General features: G+C 40.3%; 1 protein-coding gene across 4 annotated transcripts in view; it reads left to right on the plus strand.

Annotated features, from left to right (window-relative positions):
* Nucleotides 1–1,679: 1,679 nt before the first annotated feature.
* Nucleotides 1,680–22,354, plus strand: part of usp25 (ubiquitin specific peptidase 25) — a 34,303-nt gene continuing 13,628 nt past the window's right edge. Inside the window, exons 1-10 of one of the 4 annotated variants that reach the window (XM_084941504.1) lie at nt 1,680–1,927; nt 10,094–10,171; nt 10,458–10,602; nt 11,151–11,274; nt 12,823–12,985; nt 14,783–14,869; nt 16,320–16,457; nt 19,085–19,161; nt 19,624–19,697; nt 21,143–21,294. In XM_084941504.1, the coding sequence (XP_084797630.1) occupies nt 1,886–1,927; nt 10,094–10,171; nt 10,458–10,602; nt 11,151–11,274; nt 12,823–12,985; nt 14,783–14,869; nt 16,320–16,457; nt 19,085–19,161; nt 19,624–19,697; nt 21,143–21,294 (1,080 nt within the window). In that variant the 5' untranslated portion in view covers nt 1,680–1,885. The remainder of the gene's footprint in view (nt 1,928–10,093; nt 10,172–10,457; nt 10,603–11,150; nt 11,275–12,822; nt 12,986–14,782; nt 14,870–16,319; nt 16,458–19,084; nt 19,162–19,623; nt 19,698–21,142; nt 21,295–22,354) is intronic. The other 3 variants (XM_084941501.1, XM_084941500.1, XM_084941502.1) reach the window with 3 other exon arrangements.

A 22,354-nucleotide genomic window follows, 5' to 3' on the forward strand; every position in this document is an offset into this window, starting at 1 on the left:
TAAAGGGAAAGGCAGTTCTCAATATATGAGAATTAAAGTGAATCTGATACTAATACATCACAAAAAACAACAAAAACACGACTCAGATAGAGCAAACCACTGCTGAGCTCAGTCTAGGTAATATTTACTTTTAATGAAATAATATTATAAATTTTCTATATATTCTGTTTATTTTCTATGTTTTTTAAATGTAGTTTTTAGTGCAGTAAAAACAAATTGCATGCCTTTGTCATTTGTCACCTACTAAAGATCCATTTTAATATACTTTAACACAACCGGCAGATGTGAAACATAAAAGTGTGATCAGAGGTCAAATGTGACATCATATTCAGATTCAGACTATAATGTGATATTTAAACTCACCGTATACCAGTATCATTTCCTAAATGTTGCCAATACAAACAAAGGCAGCAGAATTTTAAGCAAAGTTTGAGAGATAACAGACATTTTATCCAAATTTGACCCTATTTAACCACAAAGAAGAGGTTCAAAGTAACGTGATATTTAGAATTTTCATATATAGTTCCCTATATGCCTATATGTTTTCAATGCAAACAATGACAGTAAGAAACATAGTTTTTAAATAGCTGTGTATAGGATTATTAGCACTCTGAGCTTCGGGTCAATCTATTGACCTTGAAGAAAATGTCAGAGGTCAGATTTTAAGTCTTTGTACTTATAGGTTGACAATACACCAAGCTTATAAGAAAAAAAGGTTCTAAATTATAAGGCTTTTTGTCTGTTTGTGACTGATAAATCATTAAGTTGACCTTGAAGACCTCAGTGGATGTCAGCCAAATTTTAATAGATTGTTAACACGACCCCACTCTACACCCCTCCAAAGAGTTATCAGAATTCATTCAAAACTTTTCGAGTTTACAGACAGAATGACACGCATGCAAACAGTACCAAAAACATAAACTCCTTGGATGAAAAAGAAAAAGGCAGCTGCCCAGAATGTGGCACACACAATGGTTAAGAGAAAAAGTCTTGTGGATCACATGAAAACTATAAAGTCAGAGCATGTCCAACACAAACACTTTAACAGTCTGGTGTGTGTATTTCACACCCAAGGATTATAACAGTGACTGTATGTTTTTCTGCTACCTGACTTTATAATGGGAAATTGGACCAGTACATCACTGTACAAACTGTGAATGTAAGTTGAAGGAGGTATGCCTTACTTAAAGGCATAGTTTTGGAACTTCTCTATCATTATAATGTCACATTTTCGTGTAAGGACTGATGCTTATCTAGCACTTTTCTACTCTACCTGGGCACTTTGTCTAGGATTCGTAGTCATAATCATGCATCGGGGCAACTTGGGGTTCAGTATCTTGGCCAAAGAAGCAGGGATCGAACCCCGACCCTCCGATTAGAAGACCAGTTGTAACCTTAGCTTACAAAGCAACAAAAGTGATTGTTTTTAAATCATTGTAATTTCAATATATACATCTATAATAATATTCCTTGAAAAATTCTGTTTTCAAGGACACTAAAACACAAACGAAATATCAAGAATTCCTTGGCGATTTGGTGCGTTAAAAAAATGTGCTGAAGCTAAGCAATAACAATGTGGTTCAAATGAATCGCAAAATTTCTGGCTATAATTGTAGTTTGCATTAATTTCCCCCAAAAGTCCCGTTCATGACGGTAACGCAGTTCAACAGACCTGAGTAATCGATCCCAGCTCACAGGCAGCGAAGAGCAATGTTTTCATGCCTACTGACGACTTGCGCTAGTCACTCTGCCATGGCGTCCGTAATGTCGCTGATTAAGGAGGGGACATCGTAGCATCTCCTTTTTATATCGCTTTGGTGAACGGTATATCGTGCATTTTGCTACTCCTGGTTTGAATTTAACAAAATTTCCCACTGAACCGGCCATGACCGTGGAGCAGAATGTCCTCCAGCAGCATTCTCAGAAGGTAAGCTGCCATATGATAACTTGGTGGCTAGCTAACTTTAGCTTAACTGTATTCCTACATAGTTTAGGAGCTCAAAGAACGCAGAGGGTGGGTGAATTAGTTCCTTGGTTGGTAGGGTGTACCTTGAATTGTTGTTTAAAGACGTCGTGCGTGACCCTTTTGTGAAGAACCGTTTGTAAATCCCACATAACTGCATGTAAGCTGGGCCTTACGTTACCCTGGGTCAGTGCTTTATTCAATATTTTGCTAGCCAGTGTACGTGCTAATGTAGCCGTTAGCGATAGCTAACGGTACCACGTAAAGTTAACTGAAACCCCAACATCGTCCTTTACGCTGGGTTACGTTTAACAGAAGCTAGCTATTCCTATATTATAACATGATGCTCTGCATGGTAACGTCAGCAATATGGGCTATTCGTCAATTAAAATAAACATGGCTAAGTGACAGTGACAGATTTAACGTTAGCTTGTCGATGTCTTCATAGTAAGTAAATCTTTGATTTCTCTGACGGTTTTAGCTGAAGTCTTCTGATAAACTACCCCCCCCCTACCATCACCACCAAAGAAATTAATGTTTAGTTTGATCAAGTGCTTACTCTTTGTTTGTGTGAGCAAATGTTTCCTATGTTACTCATCACATATCTGATACCTTTGTTTACAAAGCATGTCCAACGGCGAAGGTGGAAACCCACCCGAGCAACGATGCTTGGCAGGGATTGAGTGTTCGGATTGCAAGCCAGGCGTGTGACAGTTCATAACCGGGAAGGCAGATTATTATGTTACATTTGATCACACCGCTCTCATTTTACCAAAGTGCATTAAGATCCGCTGCTTAGACGCCTAGTTATGCGATTTAGTCCGTGGCCACCATGCCCAGTACCGCATAGCTCTGGTTACTTATGTAACCACTTGAGTGATGTTGCTTAATCATAGGTTAGATGTTTGCTCCGCGGGTCCAGAGGAAAAGAAATCATATTTTTGCAAAAGTCTTATGTAATTGCAGCGATGCTTTACTACACTTCATACAGTCCAGGAGCTCTGCAGCGCAGGCCTGCTGTGTTCAAATAAATCAGCTCCCCAGCCTTTAAAACATGAGTAAGCACCATCAGGCATATGGTGGGCTCATTACACAAGTTACGGTCTTAGGCAAACTAAATACTTGAGCCTCTGTAATGGCTCACACTTGAATTTTTTTCTGTTATCGAGCAGCCTGACCTTATTAGTGGCTGACATCATACTAAAACAACAGCTGTTGAAATGTGCACTGTAATTAGGGCTGCCACAAACGATTTTTGATAGTCGACTAGTCACCGATTATTTTGTTGATTGGTCGACTAATCAGATCATGCATCCATTGGACGTAAAAGGTACAGCTTATTGCACCAGCATGCATCTGCTCTTATATAACTATCATTAGCTTACAGCTTTAAGTGTTTATGGTATGTGCTAACTAAAAATAAAGACAAGATGATAGTTTATTAAAGTTTAATGAAATCTGCAGATTGTTTCGGTGAAGTTTCTTGCTATCTAAAATATAACAGGACACCGGAGTATATTCTCGAGCATCTCACACTTCTGATAATCAGTTGTCTGCTTGACGTTTATTCAGCTGTGTAAAAACTATAACTTTAATCTCAGCCAAACTGATTTACTCAGGAACAAATAAAATACTAAAAAAAAGCCAAAGAATAACATTTTTAAGTTATCTAAGTGACTTATTTATGTTTAACCTGAGTAGCGAAAGACGGCGGTGGGTTTGAAGACGATTTGCCGGGAGTCCGGTGTTCTCACGGGCTCTAGTGAGCCTTGCCCCCGGCTAGCTGTCGAGCTGGTGGGTAACAGACGTCTCCAAAAACGTCGGCGCGCTTTTGAAAATATGTGGTGTCTTGATAAACTGAGCAGATATTTGAGGTTTACACAGCTACATTCTTGCCTGAAAATATGTTAAACGTTTATTTTTTGTGACCCAGAAAGAATAATAAGAGTAATATTAAAACTAACTAGCTGCTGCCATTGTTGGTGTCACTACCCGATCCGTACCGGAAACCCGATCGGTACCCCGCATGCGCGAAAGGTGTCTACTTCCGGTCGAAGCGTTTTACAGTAGTTACGGGTCAGAGTATCTGTTAAGATGTTAAGAATAATAAGTATCTCTTAAATTGTTTCCAATAATGAAACATTTAAATATAATGTAGACAAAAACGAAAAATGAAAAGATAGTTACGGATCAGGACTCCCGATCCTTGCTGCGCATGTACAAAGTCGGACCGTACTGTCGCTACCCGATCCGTACCGGAAACCCGATCGGTACCCCGCATGCGCGAAAGGTGTCTACTTCCAGTCGAAGCGTTTTACGATAGTTACGGGTCAGAGTATCTGTTAAGATGTTAAGGATAATAAGTATCTCTTAAAATGTTTCCAATAATGAAACATTTCAATATAATGTAGACAAAAACAAAAAACAAAAAGATAGTTACGGATCAGGACTCCCCGATCCGTACCGCGCATCTGCAGGGGTTTTCTTCTTCTTCTGTTTGTTTAATGGCAGTTTACTCCCCAGTGTAAGAGGATACCGCGAATGAACCCTATTGTAAACTGAATTAGCGTCATTACAAACGTGTGCTAAATTTGATTTAGTGATAGTCGAGTGTGTTTATGCTTGTCTGTGTGGAGAGGATTGTTGGAATAGTGATGATGATGTCCGCTATCACTGTCAATTGTCAGTAAACACTTCATCTGGCTGATGAATCTTCACGTGACATATTACAAAGTCTGTATTATTAACTCTGTAATTAGGCGCCATTCTTCTTATTTTACGGCGCTGTTGTTCAATCGGGGGACGCTCTCTGTTGAGGAGAAAAGCGTGAATTTGTTTGTATACGGAGGTATCCATTGTTTAAATGTCCCAGTAGTCGAAAAGGAGGCAGAGCTGTTGAGAAATGCTAGGAGCTAACTGGGCGCTAACCGTGTCATTCAAATATATTGAATGTTGCAATGTTGGCAAAGAGAGGAAGTGACGTAAGATTTGTGCATGCGGGGTACCGATCGGGTTTCCGCTACGGATCGGGTAGCGACAGTGACAGTTGGAAACTGAGCTGGGCTGCGCTATGAATTCTGGGACACAGTTTCTTCTTCTTCGGGGTTTAACGGCAGCTGGCATCCTTGTACGTGCAGTGCTGCCATCTTCTGTTTCAGTCCGTTATTACACTCTTAAATCCTACTACTTATTCCTGCGTCTTTTGGGATCTTACAAAGCTTCAAACGACGTGTCGACTATTAAATTAGTCGTCGACGATTTTGATAGTCGACGTAATCGTGACTAGTCGACTAATCGTGGCAGCCCTAATGCAGAGACCTGTAGATAGCAAGATGAGAAAATTTGAAAAGACTTCTGATCCTGTCTGTACAATTTCTTTTCTTCATTTTTGGTTGTGCCCCCCCCCCCTTAAAAAAAAAAACTGCTTTAAAACGTGTGTGCGTGTCTGAGCAACTGTTCTTGTGGTAGTCTTGGCCCATATCTGTCACAGGTGCAACTTCCTTCACATTTCTTGTCCTGGGCTGCTTCCACATGTACATAGGTATCTTTTTGTTTTTAAACAAGGATTTTCTGCTTTCATTTTCAAAAGAATCTACATCCATGTGAAAATGCAAAGGAACAATGTCATGGTTATGCCAAAGCAACAGGTGGTGAAATGTCAGCCAGTCAAAAGCCTAACGGGAACAACAAAAAACAAAAACAAGGTACAGAGTTCTTACGTCAAAAAAAGACAGGTGCATAGGTTTTTAAGGAATGCAAGACAAGGGCTTAATTTTCCTTATCCATATGTAAACACAGAAATGAGAGCTTCCTAAGGTCTTCACTCTGGGACAACCTTTTCAGAAGCTCTGTTTTCATTAGATTAGGATAGGTGCATGAGCCACCGCACTACGACTACCTTTGTATCAGTGCTTTCTTTACCACTCACCATGCCTTACCATTCACAACAGGCCTGCTGTAACAGAAGCCTTAGAGAAAAGCTGTCTTCACTGTGGTCTTACAAATATTGTTTAAATGTTATGACAACTGAAGCGGGTGTGAGGAAGCATATGAACAGTTTCTGACTCATGTTTTATTTTAGACATTGGTCCTCGCATGTTAGTACTTGTTAAGCTTAAGTAAGATTAGTTGTTCTCTGTAGTGACAGGCCAAAAGTCAGAGTATTACTTCCTCTAGAAGGTTGATAGGAAGTGTGTATTCCTGTCAGCTGCGTATTCTCGTTTTATAAACTTGAAAGGTTATTGCAGACAAATTGGACTTGTTGTATATTCTGTTGCTGCAAGGTGTTAACTTTCCTTCATTCTCTACATTGACTGACTCTGCAAAAACATTTACTCTTGAGGGTTGACAGAAGCACAGGGAAAATCACATAACATCCATCAGAAACAGAAGTTAAGCCTCCAGCCTTGTGGAGAAAAACCTCCTTAGAGCTGGAGGAAGTGAGTATCTTACTTGAGGATAATAAGATATGGCTGGTGCAAATCTGAGGTTTTTTACTGAACAGCATTAGTCTTAGAGCTGTCTTGGTCTCAAAATTCTATCATGACATTTCAGTGAAATTTGTGGTAATTATATGACGACACAGGAAAAAACAAACCTACGTTTATTGGTGTTTGCAGCCTTCAGGCAGTAGCATTTATTACAAGAAACCAAGTGAGGGGAGTTTTCCATCCTCCTTTTCTAAGGAGCTGCAGTCATTGATGACACACTACCTAATCTGAAGTGTGAATCTGTTGCTACAAGTTACCAGCAGCATTATAGACAATAGTAGTGACAGAGCAAATGTAGGTGCACAAGTAGACTTTGTAGTGTTTGGAAATGTTTACGTAGAAGTATATAATACCTGATTAACACTTTGAAACTTTTGGGTTATTGTGGATGTCATGATATGGCACAGCCCTACTTTTGATCATCATGCATTCTGATGATAATACATATTCTTAGCAGTTAATAAACTCACATTTCTTGTTTTATAGTAGTTTAACTGAAGAATCAGCTTAACACAGTTACTATAACATAAGTTAAGCCATTTTGTGTCCACATAAATGGAATCCTCATTGCTGAATTTAGCTGATCAGCTTGTATGGCATTTGCACAGTTGTTTACACTTGAATTGTAAATTGTTATTATCAGTATTTTAGATCCCATGTGAACATGCTGCAACTAAAGATTATTTTGGTAGTCGACTAATCTGCCAATTCTTCTTCAATTTGTTAATTAGTCAGCAATTATTTCAAGAACTCTTAACTCTGGTTCCTGTGGGCAAAAAACCTCCTGTTCTAGGCTCCAGTACCTCACCTGCTCAGGTCTGCCCACCTGTCAGTATCACCCTGTTGTCTCGTCCCACAGCAAATGAAAATAATCATTCAGGAAACATATGAATTTGAATGTATCTTTAACATTACTCAATAGGAGCGTCAGAATACAAATTAAATTAGTAAGGATAATACAAATTAAAGTGTTAGTGGTATTTAAACAAAAAGTATTTAAAGTGCAAATAGGAAAATAAAATGGTTTCTGTCCATAAGGTCAAATAAAGCTTCAAATTAAATCAAAAAGATTTTTTCTCAGTCTAAAATAACACGTTTCCATAACTTACAGATGATTCAGTGCATGAATTCACGATTGCAGTGGACATGCTCTGGAGTGAGGCTTGCTCTTATCTTTGAGATGATGTTCCCAGCTGCTGAAAACCTGCTAAAGATGCTTTCTGTCATGACTTCAGCCATTTGGGAGGTGCATGAGCCTCTTTACAGGGCAAATTCATCTATACGCTTTTGCTTAATACTAGTAAAACAACCAAACAGAATCAGAAAAGACCATGACCAGTGTGTTTTTCAGATGGTGTAGTGTTTAAGGCCAGTTAAATGGTTTATTTGATTATATGTATATAATTAGGTGGTGTTGTCCAACCCTCAGATTAACTACCTAACATTAGGTGGAAGAGGTTTATTATTCAGAATAAATGGTAACATTAATATGAGAAAAAACAAAAACAAAGAGACAGCGTAACTACTCCTGTTTAATGGTTTACTATCGCATTTCACTCATTAGCTAACAAAACTGAAATGGGGTTCGTTTAGCAACCATCATCCGGGGAAGTTTCCGACTGTACAATATTAACATAAACAAAGTATCAACGCGACACACTAAAATGGACCCATTCACATTCGAGGTCACAGCTCCATGGTGCTGGTGTTTGATACACTCGTGCACTGCAGTAGTGCTGTCATGTTAGGAAAGTTCCACTTTGCACAGTCTGCATTTAGCTGTTAGTTTTCTGTTAAATGCTTTCACATTTTTTAAATTCTCTCTCCTCCTGTCTTGCTGCTCAGGCTATGTCCTTCTTTGTTAGTACTAAGTGCAGTCTTGGCAGATGATAGAGGTGATACTGCCCCCATAGCTTCCTGTAGTGTATTGCAGTTACAAAAACACAACTACATGGTATTAGTATACGATGCATCAACAAGCTTTCCAGCTCTGATATCTAAGATTAAGAATTCAGTATTTTTGGTAATTGGAGTTGTTGTCCTGGTTTGTTTACCTTTACTGTGCAACAGCATAGCTCAGAACACCTGCTGCTTTGTGATATGCCATGCTCCCAGACATCACTCTTTTTCACTGCTTTTTGTGTCGTAGCTGGAGCAACACCATTGAAAGTGTTTAGAAATGTTTTTCGCATAGGTGGTGCACAACGTTGTCATGGATGTTTGTTGTGCAATTAGCTTATAGTGTGTAAATAACATACAATAATGAGTCCTAAATCATAAAAGAGCCCTTTAAACTAATTTTCTTGTCAGTCGCCTGTTCCACCTGTGAAAGCTACAGTCTGTAGACCTCTCAGTCAAGACTTATGACGTCTGTATCGGATGTTCAAGTTGTTTATCGTTACAAAATTTACATGATATTAATAATTTCATATACCACAGGTGCTCTGCCTTTCACACTGTGTTGTTACTGCAACAAACACAATCCAGAAACCTTGCCTGATGTGGTCTTAGGCACACGCCAAAGCTCCAACCACCTGCTGTTGTTGTTTTCAAGAGGCAGCCAATCAAATGAAAGCAGACTTTTAGTGGGAAGTTGTTGTTTTTTTTGTTTAGGGGGCTGCAGCAAGGTCCAGCAGAAAATAAGTAAAAATCGTTTTTGAACTTTGAGTTTTAAAAAGTTACTATATTTGAGTTAAAGAATTGCATCTGTCTGTCTGTAATAGACTATCCATCTATAGATAGACAGTGTATTATTAATTTTGTAATTATTTTTACTACTATAATACAGTCTACATAAATAGTGTCCTGACTGCAGCTGTTAGCCTAATATGATGTAAGAGAACTGTTCAAGATCATTTAATGTGAGGCAAAAGTGACTTTGGTGTGGCTGTGGTTGTTATTGATTAATCAATGTTCAGTTAAACACTTTTTTTCTTTAATTGGGCTGGCCTTTTTTTTTTTTTTTACCTTTTATTGGACAGCGTAGTCGAGAGTACATGGGACTGTGAAACAGTGAATGGTAAGGGACAGAGTCAAAGCCATGCTCCTGCAGGCTTCCTGCATATGTGTTACCTGCTCAACCAGGTGAGCGATAGGAGCGCTCAAGATAGTTAAACACTCCTGATAATTTGAATCAGTCTCTGAGGAACACTGTGGACAGCTAGTGCAATGTTTGTCTGTGCCTTCCCCCGAGGAATCCAGCTAATGAATAATTTTGTTATTGTTAATCTGCCTATTTTTATTTTTTTTTCTTAATCATTTTATCCATGAAGTGGCAGGGACACTGAAATGCCAACTACAATTTCCCGGAGACCATTATGATAAAATCATTAAATGATTAAACAACTCCCACTAAATATCGAGCCTTCCCATATACCCTTAGATGGGATTGATTAACATGCTGTGCTTTTTGTAAATCATCTAGCTGCCAATACACGTCTGTACATTCTTATGAGTTAAGAGTAAGTTATTTATTGATTTAACTGAGTTGTTGGCTTTTCATCCCAGTTAAGGGGGAAAAGCCAGTGACGTGGTTTTTGTTTTTGTGTTTTGAAGAAGTTGTTGGACCTGTAAAATATAGTTTCCATCATTTTCAGGCTCTGTTATCAACACCCTCTTGATGATTTTTCTTCTTCAACAGCACCAGCAGACACTACTGAACCAGTTGAGGGAGGTCACAGGCACCACAGATGTACAGTTGCTTCAGCAGGCCCTGCAGGTACATTTTGAAACACAGGCTAAAAACTGGAAAAGTCAGTTATATTGTGTGTATACAGTAGATATTTTTTCAGTGGGAAATGTGAGAGTTTTCTGTCTTAAACTTAGGTTCAGTTTATTCTAATGGGACTGTTGACACAAGTTACGCTGTGCAGTCATTTCTCCCAGAGCAAAGTTTTACTTTGTATTAAATGCAGGCGTTTTTCAGGTTCTCTAGTCTTTCCCTGCAGCTAATAATTTTCTTTAAATTACATGGAGATATTAACCTAAACATGCTGTTGTTGCAGGTGAGTAATGGAGACCTGGGTGAAGCCGTGGCCTTTCTGACAGAGAAGAATGCCAAGGTTCCTCAACAAGATGAGACTACTTACTACCAGACGTCCCAGGTGGCCAGCGACAGATACATCAGCGTGGGCAGCCAGGCAGACACGAGTGAGTAGCTTGGTTCAAGTTTTGGTGCTGTTATAGTTTCAGAACAGCACGTCAACATCCAGTGGTCCCACAAGTAGACATACTCACTTCAACACTCACATAAATTAAGAGCTGACTAAGCTAATCAAGTATATTTGGAGATCCTCTATACCCAGACCCTGCACCAGCTACCAGTGTGGTTGGACTATGTCTGCGGGTCAAGGGTTGTCACTGGATGGGTAGCTGGCTGATTCAGTTGGCAAAATGAGCATTTCATGAATGTTGTTAACATATAACTAATATAACAGAGCATACATTTGCCTCCTGTTACACGTGCACATGTATCCGGACCCTGTCATAATTAGAATTTAAATGTGTGAGAAACTTGGATATCTGTATTAAAATGTCATGTTTGCCATGTTTCACATCATTATTGTGTTATTCAACACACCGCACTTGACCAACACAAAGTTTTAGTCCAGGACACTAAGTATCCAGAGTGTAAATGATGGTTGCATGTTAGTGGTGATCCAAACCGAATTGCTGTCGTGTGTGCTTTGTTGATGCAGACGTGATTGACCTGACTGGAGATGATAAAGATGACTTGCAGAGGGCCATTGCCCTCAGCTTGGAGGAATCCAACCGGGCATTCAGGGAGACGGGCATCACTGATGAAGAGCAGGCCATCAGCAGGTATCAGCGACTGACAACAACTTTGACAGGAAACGATATTTTAAGAAATCCACACTTTACTTCACCCACACGGTCTCCATCTCTTCCCTGGGTGTGATGAAGATAAGATAACCTTTATTAGTCCCACGCGTGGGAAACTCACTACATAGAAGACATAAGCTTCGAAGGCGTTTGAAGGGGGTGGGGGGTGAGTGTAGGTCTGTGTCAGTGTACATGCATATGTGTGCGTATGAGTGTGTGTGTGTTCAGCCAAGAGAAAGTGTCCCTTCGCCCGGTTAGGCAAAAGTCAACAATCTTCGGTCGACGCAGGGGGTATTGAACGAGGAGGGAGAAAGTCACAACACAGTCTTATTAGCTAAAGGAGAATTGTTATTCCTGTCAGCTTTTGCCTTGAGCATCCAGCTGGCGCCAGGGGGGCCGCATGAGATGAAGATGGTAGTTGTTTTGGTTAGTGTGAACAAACTGCATCCAATTTTACAATTGGTCTAATGGTCACAGGTCTCAGATCTCTCAATTCCCGTTGTTCTTCCTCAAGATGTTATCCATATAGCAGAGCCATGAGCTTCTCCAAGATCTTATCCATATTGCGTTCAAAAACACAGTCTGAGTACTCGCAGCCCTGCCCATCGTCTATCATGTCGGCCAGCCTTGTGGAATTTTGAACAGCTGTAGCTGCTTCTTGTTCTTCGATAAGCCGGGTCCGAGCCAGCTCCAGTCAGCCAGAACTCTGTTATCATGGTTCCGAATTGGTAGATGTCGTTCATTGTCCTCCATCGAGAGTGTCGCCAGACACCTGACGCAACCGACCATCGAGTATCCGGCAGCAAACGTCTCCGCAGGACAATCAGGCTCTCCCAAGCTCAGGAGTTGTCAATTTCATTAAGGGACCAGTTGATCAAATCCATAATTCTTCTTTAGGTTTTTAGAGAACAAGTCTGGGAGACTCTCTTAGGGTTAGAGAATAAGCGAGACTATACAATAGACATGAGAAGCCAGGCAGGAAAGATAAGGGAGAAGGAGAAAGTGCGACCGCCTCCGTCAAGAGCCAAGAGAAGAAGTATGAAAGTACTATACTTACTCTTGTATTGTGAAACACATGATCCCTGTTGTAATAAATAGAACTAGGTCAGGTCAAATAGTTGCTGTGTCTTTGCAGCATATGTTATCTGTTTAATAGTAAATAATTTATATCAGAGAGAAAATTCATGCGTTACACAACCCGTCTATAATACTGCAGTGACTATTTGACCAATAATTTTGTTTTATTATTTATATATTTTTGGCCACCATCCAGAATGGTACTTGATGGTCCGCTGCTATGTAATAAGTATGTGGAGCACAGTGGCCATCAGGATGAGCCTTTCTGTTGTCCGACTGTGTTCAGGTTCCTGTTCTTTTGATGATGTGAGTTTTTTAGCAGATGAGTAGAGCGAAAGAAATTTGACCTTTTGGGAGATGCAGAGTAAATAACCAGCAGCAGGTGATGTAGTGACCCACACACAAGTTCATTTCCTCTATCTTGTTTTTATTTCCTTCCTGCTTTTCCAGAGTTTTGGAGGCCAGTATAGCAGAAAACAAAGCGAGTCTGAAGCGCACTCACACAGAGGTATGGAGCGACTCACCCAACCCACACGACAGGAAGAGGATAGACAACTGCCCTGTGGGTCTGAAAAATGTCGGCAATACCTGCTGGTTCAGCGCGGTCATTCAGGTAGGCACACACAAGTGGACACATGTACTTCCTGAGGGCTCAAAAGCAAGTGAACAGGATTGTTTCAAATTGAAAGCCATTTTTGTTTGTCAGCTGGACTCTTTGCTGTTTCTTTTACTGCTATTTATTAACTTTTTTTTAAAATTGTTTTTGCTAAAGGAGATTTATGAAGGCTTTTGAGTTCTTGGCCTTGAGATTCCTTAATGCATCCCTGCTTATGAAGCAAATATCACTGCTGTAATCTGCAGCAGTCAGCTTAAGTAGGAGTGAATAGACAGTTAAAGAGTCTAAATCCTTAATGCTGGGTGCAAGAATATGTCAACAAGACCCAGCTTCTTGTATGCTGGGGAACTGAGTGGTAAAATGTGACCTAAGGTGAAATATGGTAGATCAACATTGGATACACTATCACATGGTGCTTGGCACCAGTGTTTAATCTTACCCCTACTGTGGAGTAGAAGGTGCTCCTTAAACCTGACACCACTGCAGTTAGAAGAACAGGAGTAAACAAGTTTCTCTTTTCTAAATTCAAATTATGATAATGTTTTATGTTCAAAGATTTCCAGTGGACTTTTTTTTTTTTTTTAAAGAAACATATGTATAATGGCTTTTAATTCAAAAAAAAAATGCATTTACAAAACATCAATAAATTTGCTGCGTGCTCTGCAATATTTATAGTTTTCATATTTGTAACAAGTCGCACCAGAATCTGATGTAGTGACCGTTTCCTCTTTAGTGTCTTTTATCACAGTATTTAATGGGGTGGGCCATGATAGCTGGAAGGGAAGTCGGAATGTAACTGTAAACAATTTGAGCTTTTAATGAAAGCATTTGTTTATTTAGGAAGTTGTAGAAAATAAACCCAACGTGACCCAAGGAGTCAGCTCACTGCTAAAGCTTCTGTGTAATGACAAAGATCTGAAGCCATGTCAGGCAAATACAGATCAGTTCTCAGTTTATTTACAGGTTTTCTGAATTAATAAAACATTAAATCCTCTTATGTGAACCAGATGTGGTTTCTTTTGGAGGGAATCGCCATTCTGGTGAAACGTTAAATCATTTTCACCTAGTTAAGCACAATTTGCAGGTGAAATTTGTAAATCTCACTAGACAAAGCAACATACTTGTGATCCATAATTTTAACCAAAGTCATTTTTTCTGTCTTGTTGCTAATATAATTCAGCTCACTAATATAATTTAATGGTGAGCTGAAAGGTGATTCCAGCAGTGGAGGGAAACGGTGTCAGAGGTAGAAGAGGATGAAAGGGGAAAATAATTATAGATGAAATATGATATCTCTGATAGACCATGTTCTTGTCTCTATAGTAATAACATATATGAAAAAAGGAATAAAGGGTATGGGTATATCCCATTCCCTTCCATGGTAAATGTTTGTTTTACATATTTAGGTACTTACAGGCTGTGTCTCATTAATATTAATCACGTAATATTCTTAAATGTTTACTAGATTTAGTCAAATTCTTGTTGTAAAACTTTTTCTGTGTGACAAATGCAAAAGACATTCATGGATAAATCAGTTTATCATAGAAGTGTACACTGACTGGCCACTTTATTAGGTGTACCTTGTTAATATTGAGTTAGAAGCCCGTTTGGCTTCATAGCTTCTTTAATTCTTTGTGGTATAAATTCAACTATATGCTGGAAACAGTCCTCAGAGATTTTGGTGCATATTGATATGACAGCATCACACAGATATTGCAGATTTGTCATCAGTAATATATACCTTCCTGTATGCAAGATTTCACTCATTTTTCTTCATCCTTCTTCAACCTCAAGTCTCTGTTCAACTTGCTCGAGTTCCAGAGGCTGGTGCTCAATTACTCACCGCCAGCCAGAGTCCACGACCTGCCTCGTAATCAAAAGGTGAGAGCCCTACCTCTTCAGATCCGACAGGGTAAAGCGAAGCACCGATTATTAAGTCTGTGCATGATGTCGTCCAAGGCTTTCAAGTTCAGTTGACTGCCCTGCTTCATATCCCATTTATATAATAGCAGTGCCGCTACAGCCTGTCGCAGCTAGCAGTGCTTTAGCTCTGAGGGTTTGACCTTCTTAGAAACATTTGCCATCATTCAACAGCTGGCGATCGTGCCCTAAGGTCACTCCAGCTTATCATTTTGCCCCCTGGCAGTTAACTTAACTGACTGCTAGCAAGCTGTAAGAAGTGCCGACTGGCGTGAAATGTTTGAAGTCTTGGTATTTATCTGCCAGGATAGAGATCAGCATGCAGAGCAGATCTGTTATGATTGATCCAGGAGCTTTTTTTAAAAAAATTAATTAATTATTTCAAATTCATCTTGTCACACACACACCGATGTACTAGCAGTGTAGTTCCCAGGATGTCTTCACACCTTTTCCTTACAGAGCCCTCACCGTAGGTTTAGTCGCCTGTTGCTAATCTGGTCTAAGCCTCTGCTCTAGAAGCATAGTTTGGGGTGGTCATCCCTTCATCTCACTTCCCTCTGTTTTAATCACTGACCTTTTGCTTTAGTGCTACATTGCTACAGGCTGGAATCTAATCTTTACATAAACATCCCTGAACAGAAAAACAAGTGAGCTTTTTGTAGTCTCCTTTCAAACCCTGTATCTTGTTGGCATTGTGTCACTGCGCTGTCATTGCTGATGTTAAAGATAAGGAACTCAAAATGTATAATTTCTTTACTTAAAGATTGTATGTATTTTCTCTGTGTTTTGATATGTTATGAAAATACAGTTAAAACTATTACAAAGTCAAAAAATATATATATTTAAAATAATATGCATGAACACAAACCTACGTAGAGTAATATTAAAATGTAAATTTTAAAAGAACGGTAGAAGATGGCTCCAATGAAGCCTTCTCAATATTTGAAACCTCAGAGTTTTTGTTTTGGCCACTGCTGTGTTGTTTTGATGGTGACCACATGTCAGCAGCGTGTCAGAGGGTGGAACACTAACTAGCTTGGCATAGCAGCTAATTAGAGGTAATTGACAGATTACTAAAATATTACAGTTTTATTCAAACTGCAGCTCAGACTTCTTGGACTGCTCCTACATCATAGCAAGCCGCATTATGTCAGGTGCCTGACAGGAATAAACAACGCTTGAAAAGGAACAAAAACATGGATATCAAAGCCAGTTCGGTCTCTCCATTCATTTAAAATGACACCTAGCATTCGTTTTTGGATATTAATGGAAACATACTTTTTGATACTTTAGCTTTGCCTTCATTTTTTAATAATAATTGAGAAGATGCCTTTTGTTTATGACCTAGATTGCTTGTCTTCAGTAAGTTTGATCCACTCAATTGTTGACATGGATCGTGTTCTTTGTCCAGGAGCACAGGAACCTGCCCTTCATGCAGGAGCTGAGGAACCTTTTCTCTCTCATGGTGGGCTCCAAGAGGAAATATGTAGATCCATCACGAGCTGTGGAAATCCTCAAAGATGCCTTTAAGTCGAGTGAGTCACAGCAGGTAAGCCTCTTTCTGTTACAACCTGCTTTGCAGAATAGCACTCCAATGAAAAGACCTTTTTTTGCAAGGTCAGAGATTATGTTCTTAGTCCTGTGTTAGCCTCTCATACACATCGAATCAAAGCGATTGAAAGAATTTTTCAAATTTTACGGTGCTGTGAAAAACTATTTGCATGTTTTCTTGCAAAATTGTCAAATTTACACGTTTCAGAGCATTAAAGATTAAGATAACCAGAGTAAATGCAAAAACCTTTAAATAATGATTTCATGTATTAAGGGAAAAGCTATCTAAGTCTACCTGGCAAGTGAAAAGGTAATTGCCCCCTTTGTTAAATCATGAAAGAACTGTAATTAACCACATTTTTGGACAGCTGAGTTTAAGGCTTTGCCAGGACCGTTATCCGTAAATGGAGAAAATGTCGAACAGTGGTGAACCTTCTCAGGAATGACCCGCGTAACAAAATTAAATTCTGTCGACTGACGAGATGAATATTGCACTTTTTGGAAGGTCTGAGCTCTGTTACACCTGGCAGAAAATTGATATAGTATTTCATCTGAAAAAAACCCAAAAACATCTTACCAGCAGAAAACATGGTTGTAGTAGTGTGATGGTGTGGGGCTGCTTTACCTGGACCAGGATGTTCAGGACCTGGACGACTTTCTGTTATTGACGGAACCATGAATTCTGCTCTTTACCAGAAAAGTCTGAAAGGAAATGTCCAGTTATCAGTTTGTACCCTGAGTGTTCTTGGGTTGTACAGCAGGACAATGATCCATAACACACCTGCAAGTCCACCTTAAAAAACACATGAAATGAAGTTTTTGGAGTGGCGTAGTCAAAGTCCAGACTTCAATCTGATTGAGATGGTGGACAAAAATTCCTCCACAGCGATGTGAACGATTCATTGTCAGTTATCGCAAACATTTTCTTGCAGTTCTTGGGGTAAGGGTGGCACATTTAGGTTTATGGGCAACAACTTTGTCCATGCAGGATCAGGTAGGCTAACATAGCTTTCTTTCCCTTAATAAATGAAATCATCATTTAAAAACGACATTTTGTGCTTCATCTGGTTAACTTCTACTAATATTAAAATTAGTTTAAGCATCTCAAATGTGTAATTGTGATAAATATGCAAATACAAATTACTTAGCAGAGTAATTCTCAGTTCCACTTTACGGAGTCAGGCTACTGTTGACTAACGTTTGGAGTCCCAAAAGTTTGGGCGGTGTTAGCAGTCACCCTAGATGTCAGGCATTAGAGTTGGGCGATTGCTTCCATAGTCCAGTCATCTTATTGCCCTTCAGTAGCTTTGCTGCTGATCGATGCCAATACCACCAGGCAGCAGAGGATCCTGCCATTACATTAGCACTAATATCCTCCATACAGTAGTAGCAGAAATATCCTCCTCTTTTTGTCTCTTATTTGATGATGATTATGATGGATTAGTCTAGGAATGAACTGCTGAGCTTGCACAAATACATCTGAGCTCCAAGTGTCAGTTACATGTGAAGCTCTGACATAAAACTATGGCTTAGCAGATAATGTTTTTTGTGAATAATGAAAGTATCCATCCATCCATTTTCTTCCGCTTATCCGGGGCCGGGTCGCGGGGGCAGCAGGCCAAGCAGAGAAGCCCAGATCTCCCTCTCCAAAGCTTATCCGGGGGAACACCAAGGCGTTCCCAGGCCAGCCGAGAGATATAATCTCTCCAGCATGTCCTGGGTCTGCCCCGGGGCCTCCTCCCAGTGGGACATGCCCGGAAAACCTCACCCCGGAGGCGCCCAGGAGGCATCCTTGTCAGATGCCCGAACCACCTCAACTGGCTGTGTAGGAGCAGTGGCTCTACTCTGAGCCCCTCCCGAATGGCCGAACTTCTCAACCTATCTCTAAGGGAGAGGCCAGCCACCCTTCGGAGGAAGCTCATTTCTGCTGTTTGTATTCGCGATCTCGTTCTTTCGGTCACTACCCACAGCTCGTGGCCATAGGTGAGGGTAGGTGCATAGATTGACCGGTAAATTGAGAGCTTCGCTTTTACACTCAGCTCTCTCTTCACCACAACAGACTGGTACAGTGTCCACATCACTGCAGCCGCTGCACCAACCCATCTGTCGATCTCCCGCTATCGTTCTCCCATCACTGGTGAACAAGACCCCGAGATACTTAAACTCCTCCACTTGGGGCAGGGTCTTGTCCCTGACCCGGAGTGGGCACGCCACCCTTTTCCTGATTAATATTAATGAAAGTATTAATTTATTATATAGTGCTGTCATAAAATGTACGAAACTGTGCATTTGTTCTTCTTACGTAGACATTCTTGCTAGGCCAGAGGTTAACTGAGGTCAGCCTTGTGGCCCGTGTGCTCATCAGTCATGTCTCTCCTTCGTATTACTCAGGCTGGATAGACATTAACCTGAATTACTAGATGACATTGATATCTACCAGAGAGTGCCCTCGAGGCATACAGGTTACCTTTGAAGTTCACCAGGTTGCGAGATTCTCCAATAAGACCGCTGCTCTTACATCCAAAGTGCAAGCAGATGATAGATGACATTGATTTGAATGACCTCCATATTATTGGTTTTCTGTACTCTTATTTGTTTACTCTTTATCTGTGCTTCGCTCAACAGCAGGATGTTAGTGAGTTCACCCACAAGCTGCTGGACTGGTTGGAGGATGCCTTCCAGATGAAGGCAGAAGAAGACAGGTAAGCTCAGCTGTACCTGGATCCAGAGGTTGCTGTGGAAACAGTGGCCCCATAGTCAGGCAGGTTGTCTGACTTGCTGATGTTGTGCCGGTCTCAGACTACACAGTATTTTCAAGTGATATGACAGCCACTGTGTCAGATTAGACTATTAGAGTCAGGTTTAGAGAGCTGAACGGTAGGGAATGAGCAAAAACACTGTCACAAGGGTTCCCTTATTTCCCTCACAAGAGTTCAAACAAGCTGAGGTAAACAGTTATTTGTTGCACAAAGCAGCCATTTTTGTTCCCAAACCAAATCAGCGGCTTTCTTCATGTGGGTTGTGTCATAATCAGGTTGATTATTGTGTAATCTGATCCCGACATTAGAATGTGACATATTTTAAAGGGCACAATAAAAAAATTTCCTTGTTTACATGAAATGTGAAGAAGTGAGGCCTGTAACATTATCCTGATTTTTCTCCAGGGAGGGTGAGAAGCCAAAGAACCCAATGGTGGAACTTTTCTATGGTCGTTTCCTTGCTGTGGGTGTCCATGAAGGTGAGACGGGGTGTTTAATTGAAACCAATAAAGAGAAAAAAAGAGGCATACTTGGTCGTATCACAGAGAAATACAGTGTTAGCATAGTCTGATTGCAGCAGCCGCAAAGCAAGTCCTTGCCCCTAGTAATGAAAGGTGACCTTGTCTTAATGAGATGTGATCCATGCAAAAGAGGAGAGTGTTTGCATTGATTGTGGAAGACCTCGACGGCTGATTGACATTGTGCTTATTACGCATGACAGTACTGGCCCAGAGCCACCAAAAGCTGGGCCCATGGACTCTGCTGTTCACAAAACGACCTTAATGCCTCATCTGCATGTCCCCTAGCAACTCCAGTCCTGCTCCTTTTTTTTTTAAAGTCACTTCCTCACCCTAGTCACTGTGAGGATGTGGGTGCTGAACAAGTAAAAATCACCTCGGATGTAAAGAAGTATAAAAGGTATCACGCACCTTTGTCTTTCTTTTAAAACACCTTTAATGCAGAATGTTGGGAGATAATATAATATATTTGTCATCATGGACACTTCCCTAATAAAATGACATCTGGCACCAGAAGACCATTAAAGCAAGTGACCAACCTGACTTAAGCATTAGCTAAAACATTTATGTATTATAATTTAAATGATAGCACTCCATTAATTGAGTATGTCATTAAATTATGGCCCATGCTTTTGAAATGAGATGTGGCTCTTTGGTTGAGATTACTTCTATGGTAATACAGTATCCATCTTTTATGTACAGTTTGTCGTCTAGCTGTTTCACATTTTAGTATAACTTTTTCTTTCTCTGACGTTTATGTTATTTCCAGTTTGAAGCTATTTTCCCAAAATTCCATAACTGAAAGATGTGGAGCTGCACTACATTCTCAAAACATGTTTTCCTAACACTGCATGCAAAACCAGCCACACTATTCAGAGCTACGGTTAATAAACACCCCAGTGATCTTTAATACAATTTAAAGAGAAGCATATAGCGACAAAAAGACAAAAAAAGTGAGTCAGTTAGCAGATTTTAAAAAACAAAACCAGTCTGAACAATGGCCGAGTATCCCTTCAGAAATTTGTGCAGCACTGACATTCTGCTTACTGAAGAGGATTCAGTCTGTGATCCAGAACAAAGGTGGAAATACAAAGCATTAAGAAAATAAAAGATTTACATACTTCCTGCTGTTCCCAGTACGGGGCCAATATTTAATATAAAAAACTGTTGCTTTCTGTAATTACAGAATAACACAGTTAATCCCTGAAGTGATGTAATTATTGGAATTTGATATAACTTGAACGAATCATGTTAGTGATATTGCAAAGTGATGTTCATACCTCTACTGTTGCGTTTTGGGGGCATAGGCCACACGATAGGCACTTAGTGTGCACTCTGATTTTTCTCAGACGCTCTTTGAAGTGCACTCATCTGTCCATGTCTGTTGTATGTGTGCAATCCCACAGGTAAAAAATTTGAAAACACAGAGATGTTTGGACAGTACCCCTTGCAGGTCAACGGGTTCAAGGACCTACACGAGTGTCTTGAGGCAGCAATGATCGAGGGTGAGATCGAGTCCCTGCACTCAGCAGAGAATTCTGCCAGGTCTGGACAAGAAGTAAGTGCCAGAGCTCGCTAACAGTTAAGCTCCCGCAGAAGAACTTTAGATTTAGATTGGTTTTCCATCAGAAAGTGTTTTATACGTCACAAAAAAATCTCTAATATCTGTCTGATCTTTCCATCTTGGAAAGCCACATTAAATAAAAACACCTGCATATGGAACATTTGCTTTACTTGTTTGCATCAATATATATATTCCACAATTCTATTTGCCATCTTCACCTCTCAGTGGCACAGAGAAAGCAATCAGGTTAAAAGTAAGAGATTATGTGCTGGATCCTCTCCAAAGGGCTAACCTCTTTGCCCTTATGTGACACCTGTACTATTTTGGGTTTGACCTCAGCTTAGCTGTAGCCTTGACTGCGCTGTCCCAGAGCTGCCTGGAGCAGCTAATTATCAGGCCAGCAGGTTTGCAGATGAGTATGGCACCCAGCCCTCTGGAAAAAACACCAGCCATCAGCATTGGAAATGAAAGGAGACAATGCCATTCACATCATACACAGTAGCAGGGTTTTGCAGATTACTTAACTTAGGAGAGGTGAGAAGTGCAAAGTCACACAATGTGTTAGTTGGTGACTGAGGCTATGTCCACGCTAGCCTGGATAGATTTGAAAACGGCGTGTTCGTCTGAAAATGCTCCGCGTCCACACTGTCGTTTTCAGTCGTTTTCACAGAGTTGTGCGTCCACATCGAAACGGCCAAAAACGCTTACCTTCCAGTACTGCGCACGCGTGAAACGTGAGACGATTCGACCTGTGCCATTTCCTTCTGCTGTTTATTTACTTTCCGGCTCTTTGAAACGTCGCGGCAAAATGTTGAGGAAAGCGCGAAGTCGTTTTTTTTTTAAATAGACTAACAATGAGGTGGAGTTGTTGCTGCGAGTAACACAAAAGTACAAAGTTGCAAAAGCGAGTGAGAATTGAAGAATTTGAAGAAAAGCTATCTGGAGCACGTACAGACTGATATTAATCTTTAATAGGGCTGTCAAAACTGAGAGCAAACAAAACAACTGCTGTGTAATGCCCTCGTTATCTTAGTTTAATTGGTCACTTGACTGC

The sequence above is a fragment of the Perissodus microlepis genome, chromosome 10 (genome assembly GCF_051167445.1).
Source record: "Perissodus microlepis isolate ML-2025 ecotype Zambia chromosome 10, ASM5116744v1, whole genome shotgun sequence".
Taxonomy (NCBI): Eukaryota; Metazoa; Chordata; class Actinopteri; order Cichliformes; family Cichlidae; genus Perissodus; species Perissodus microlepis.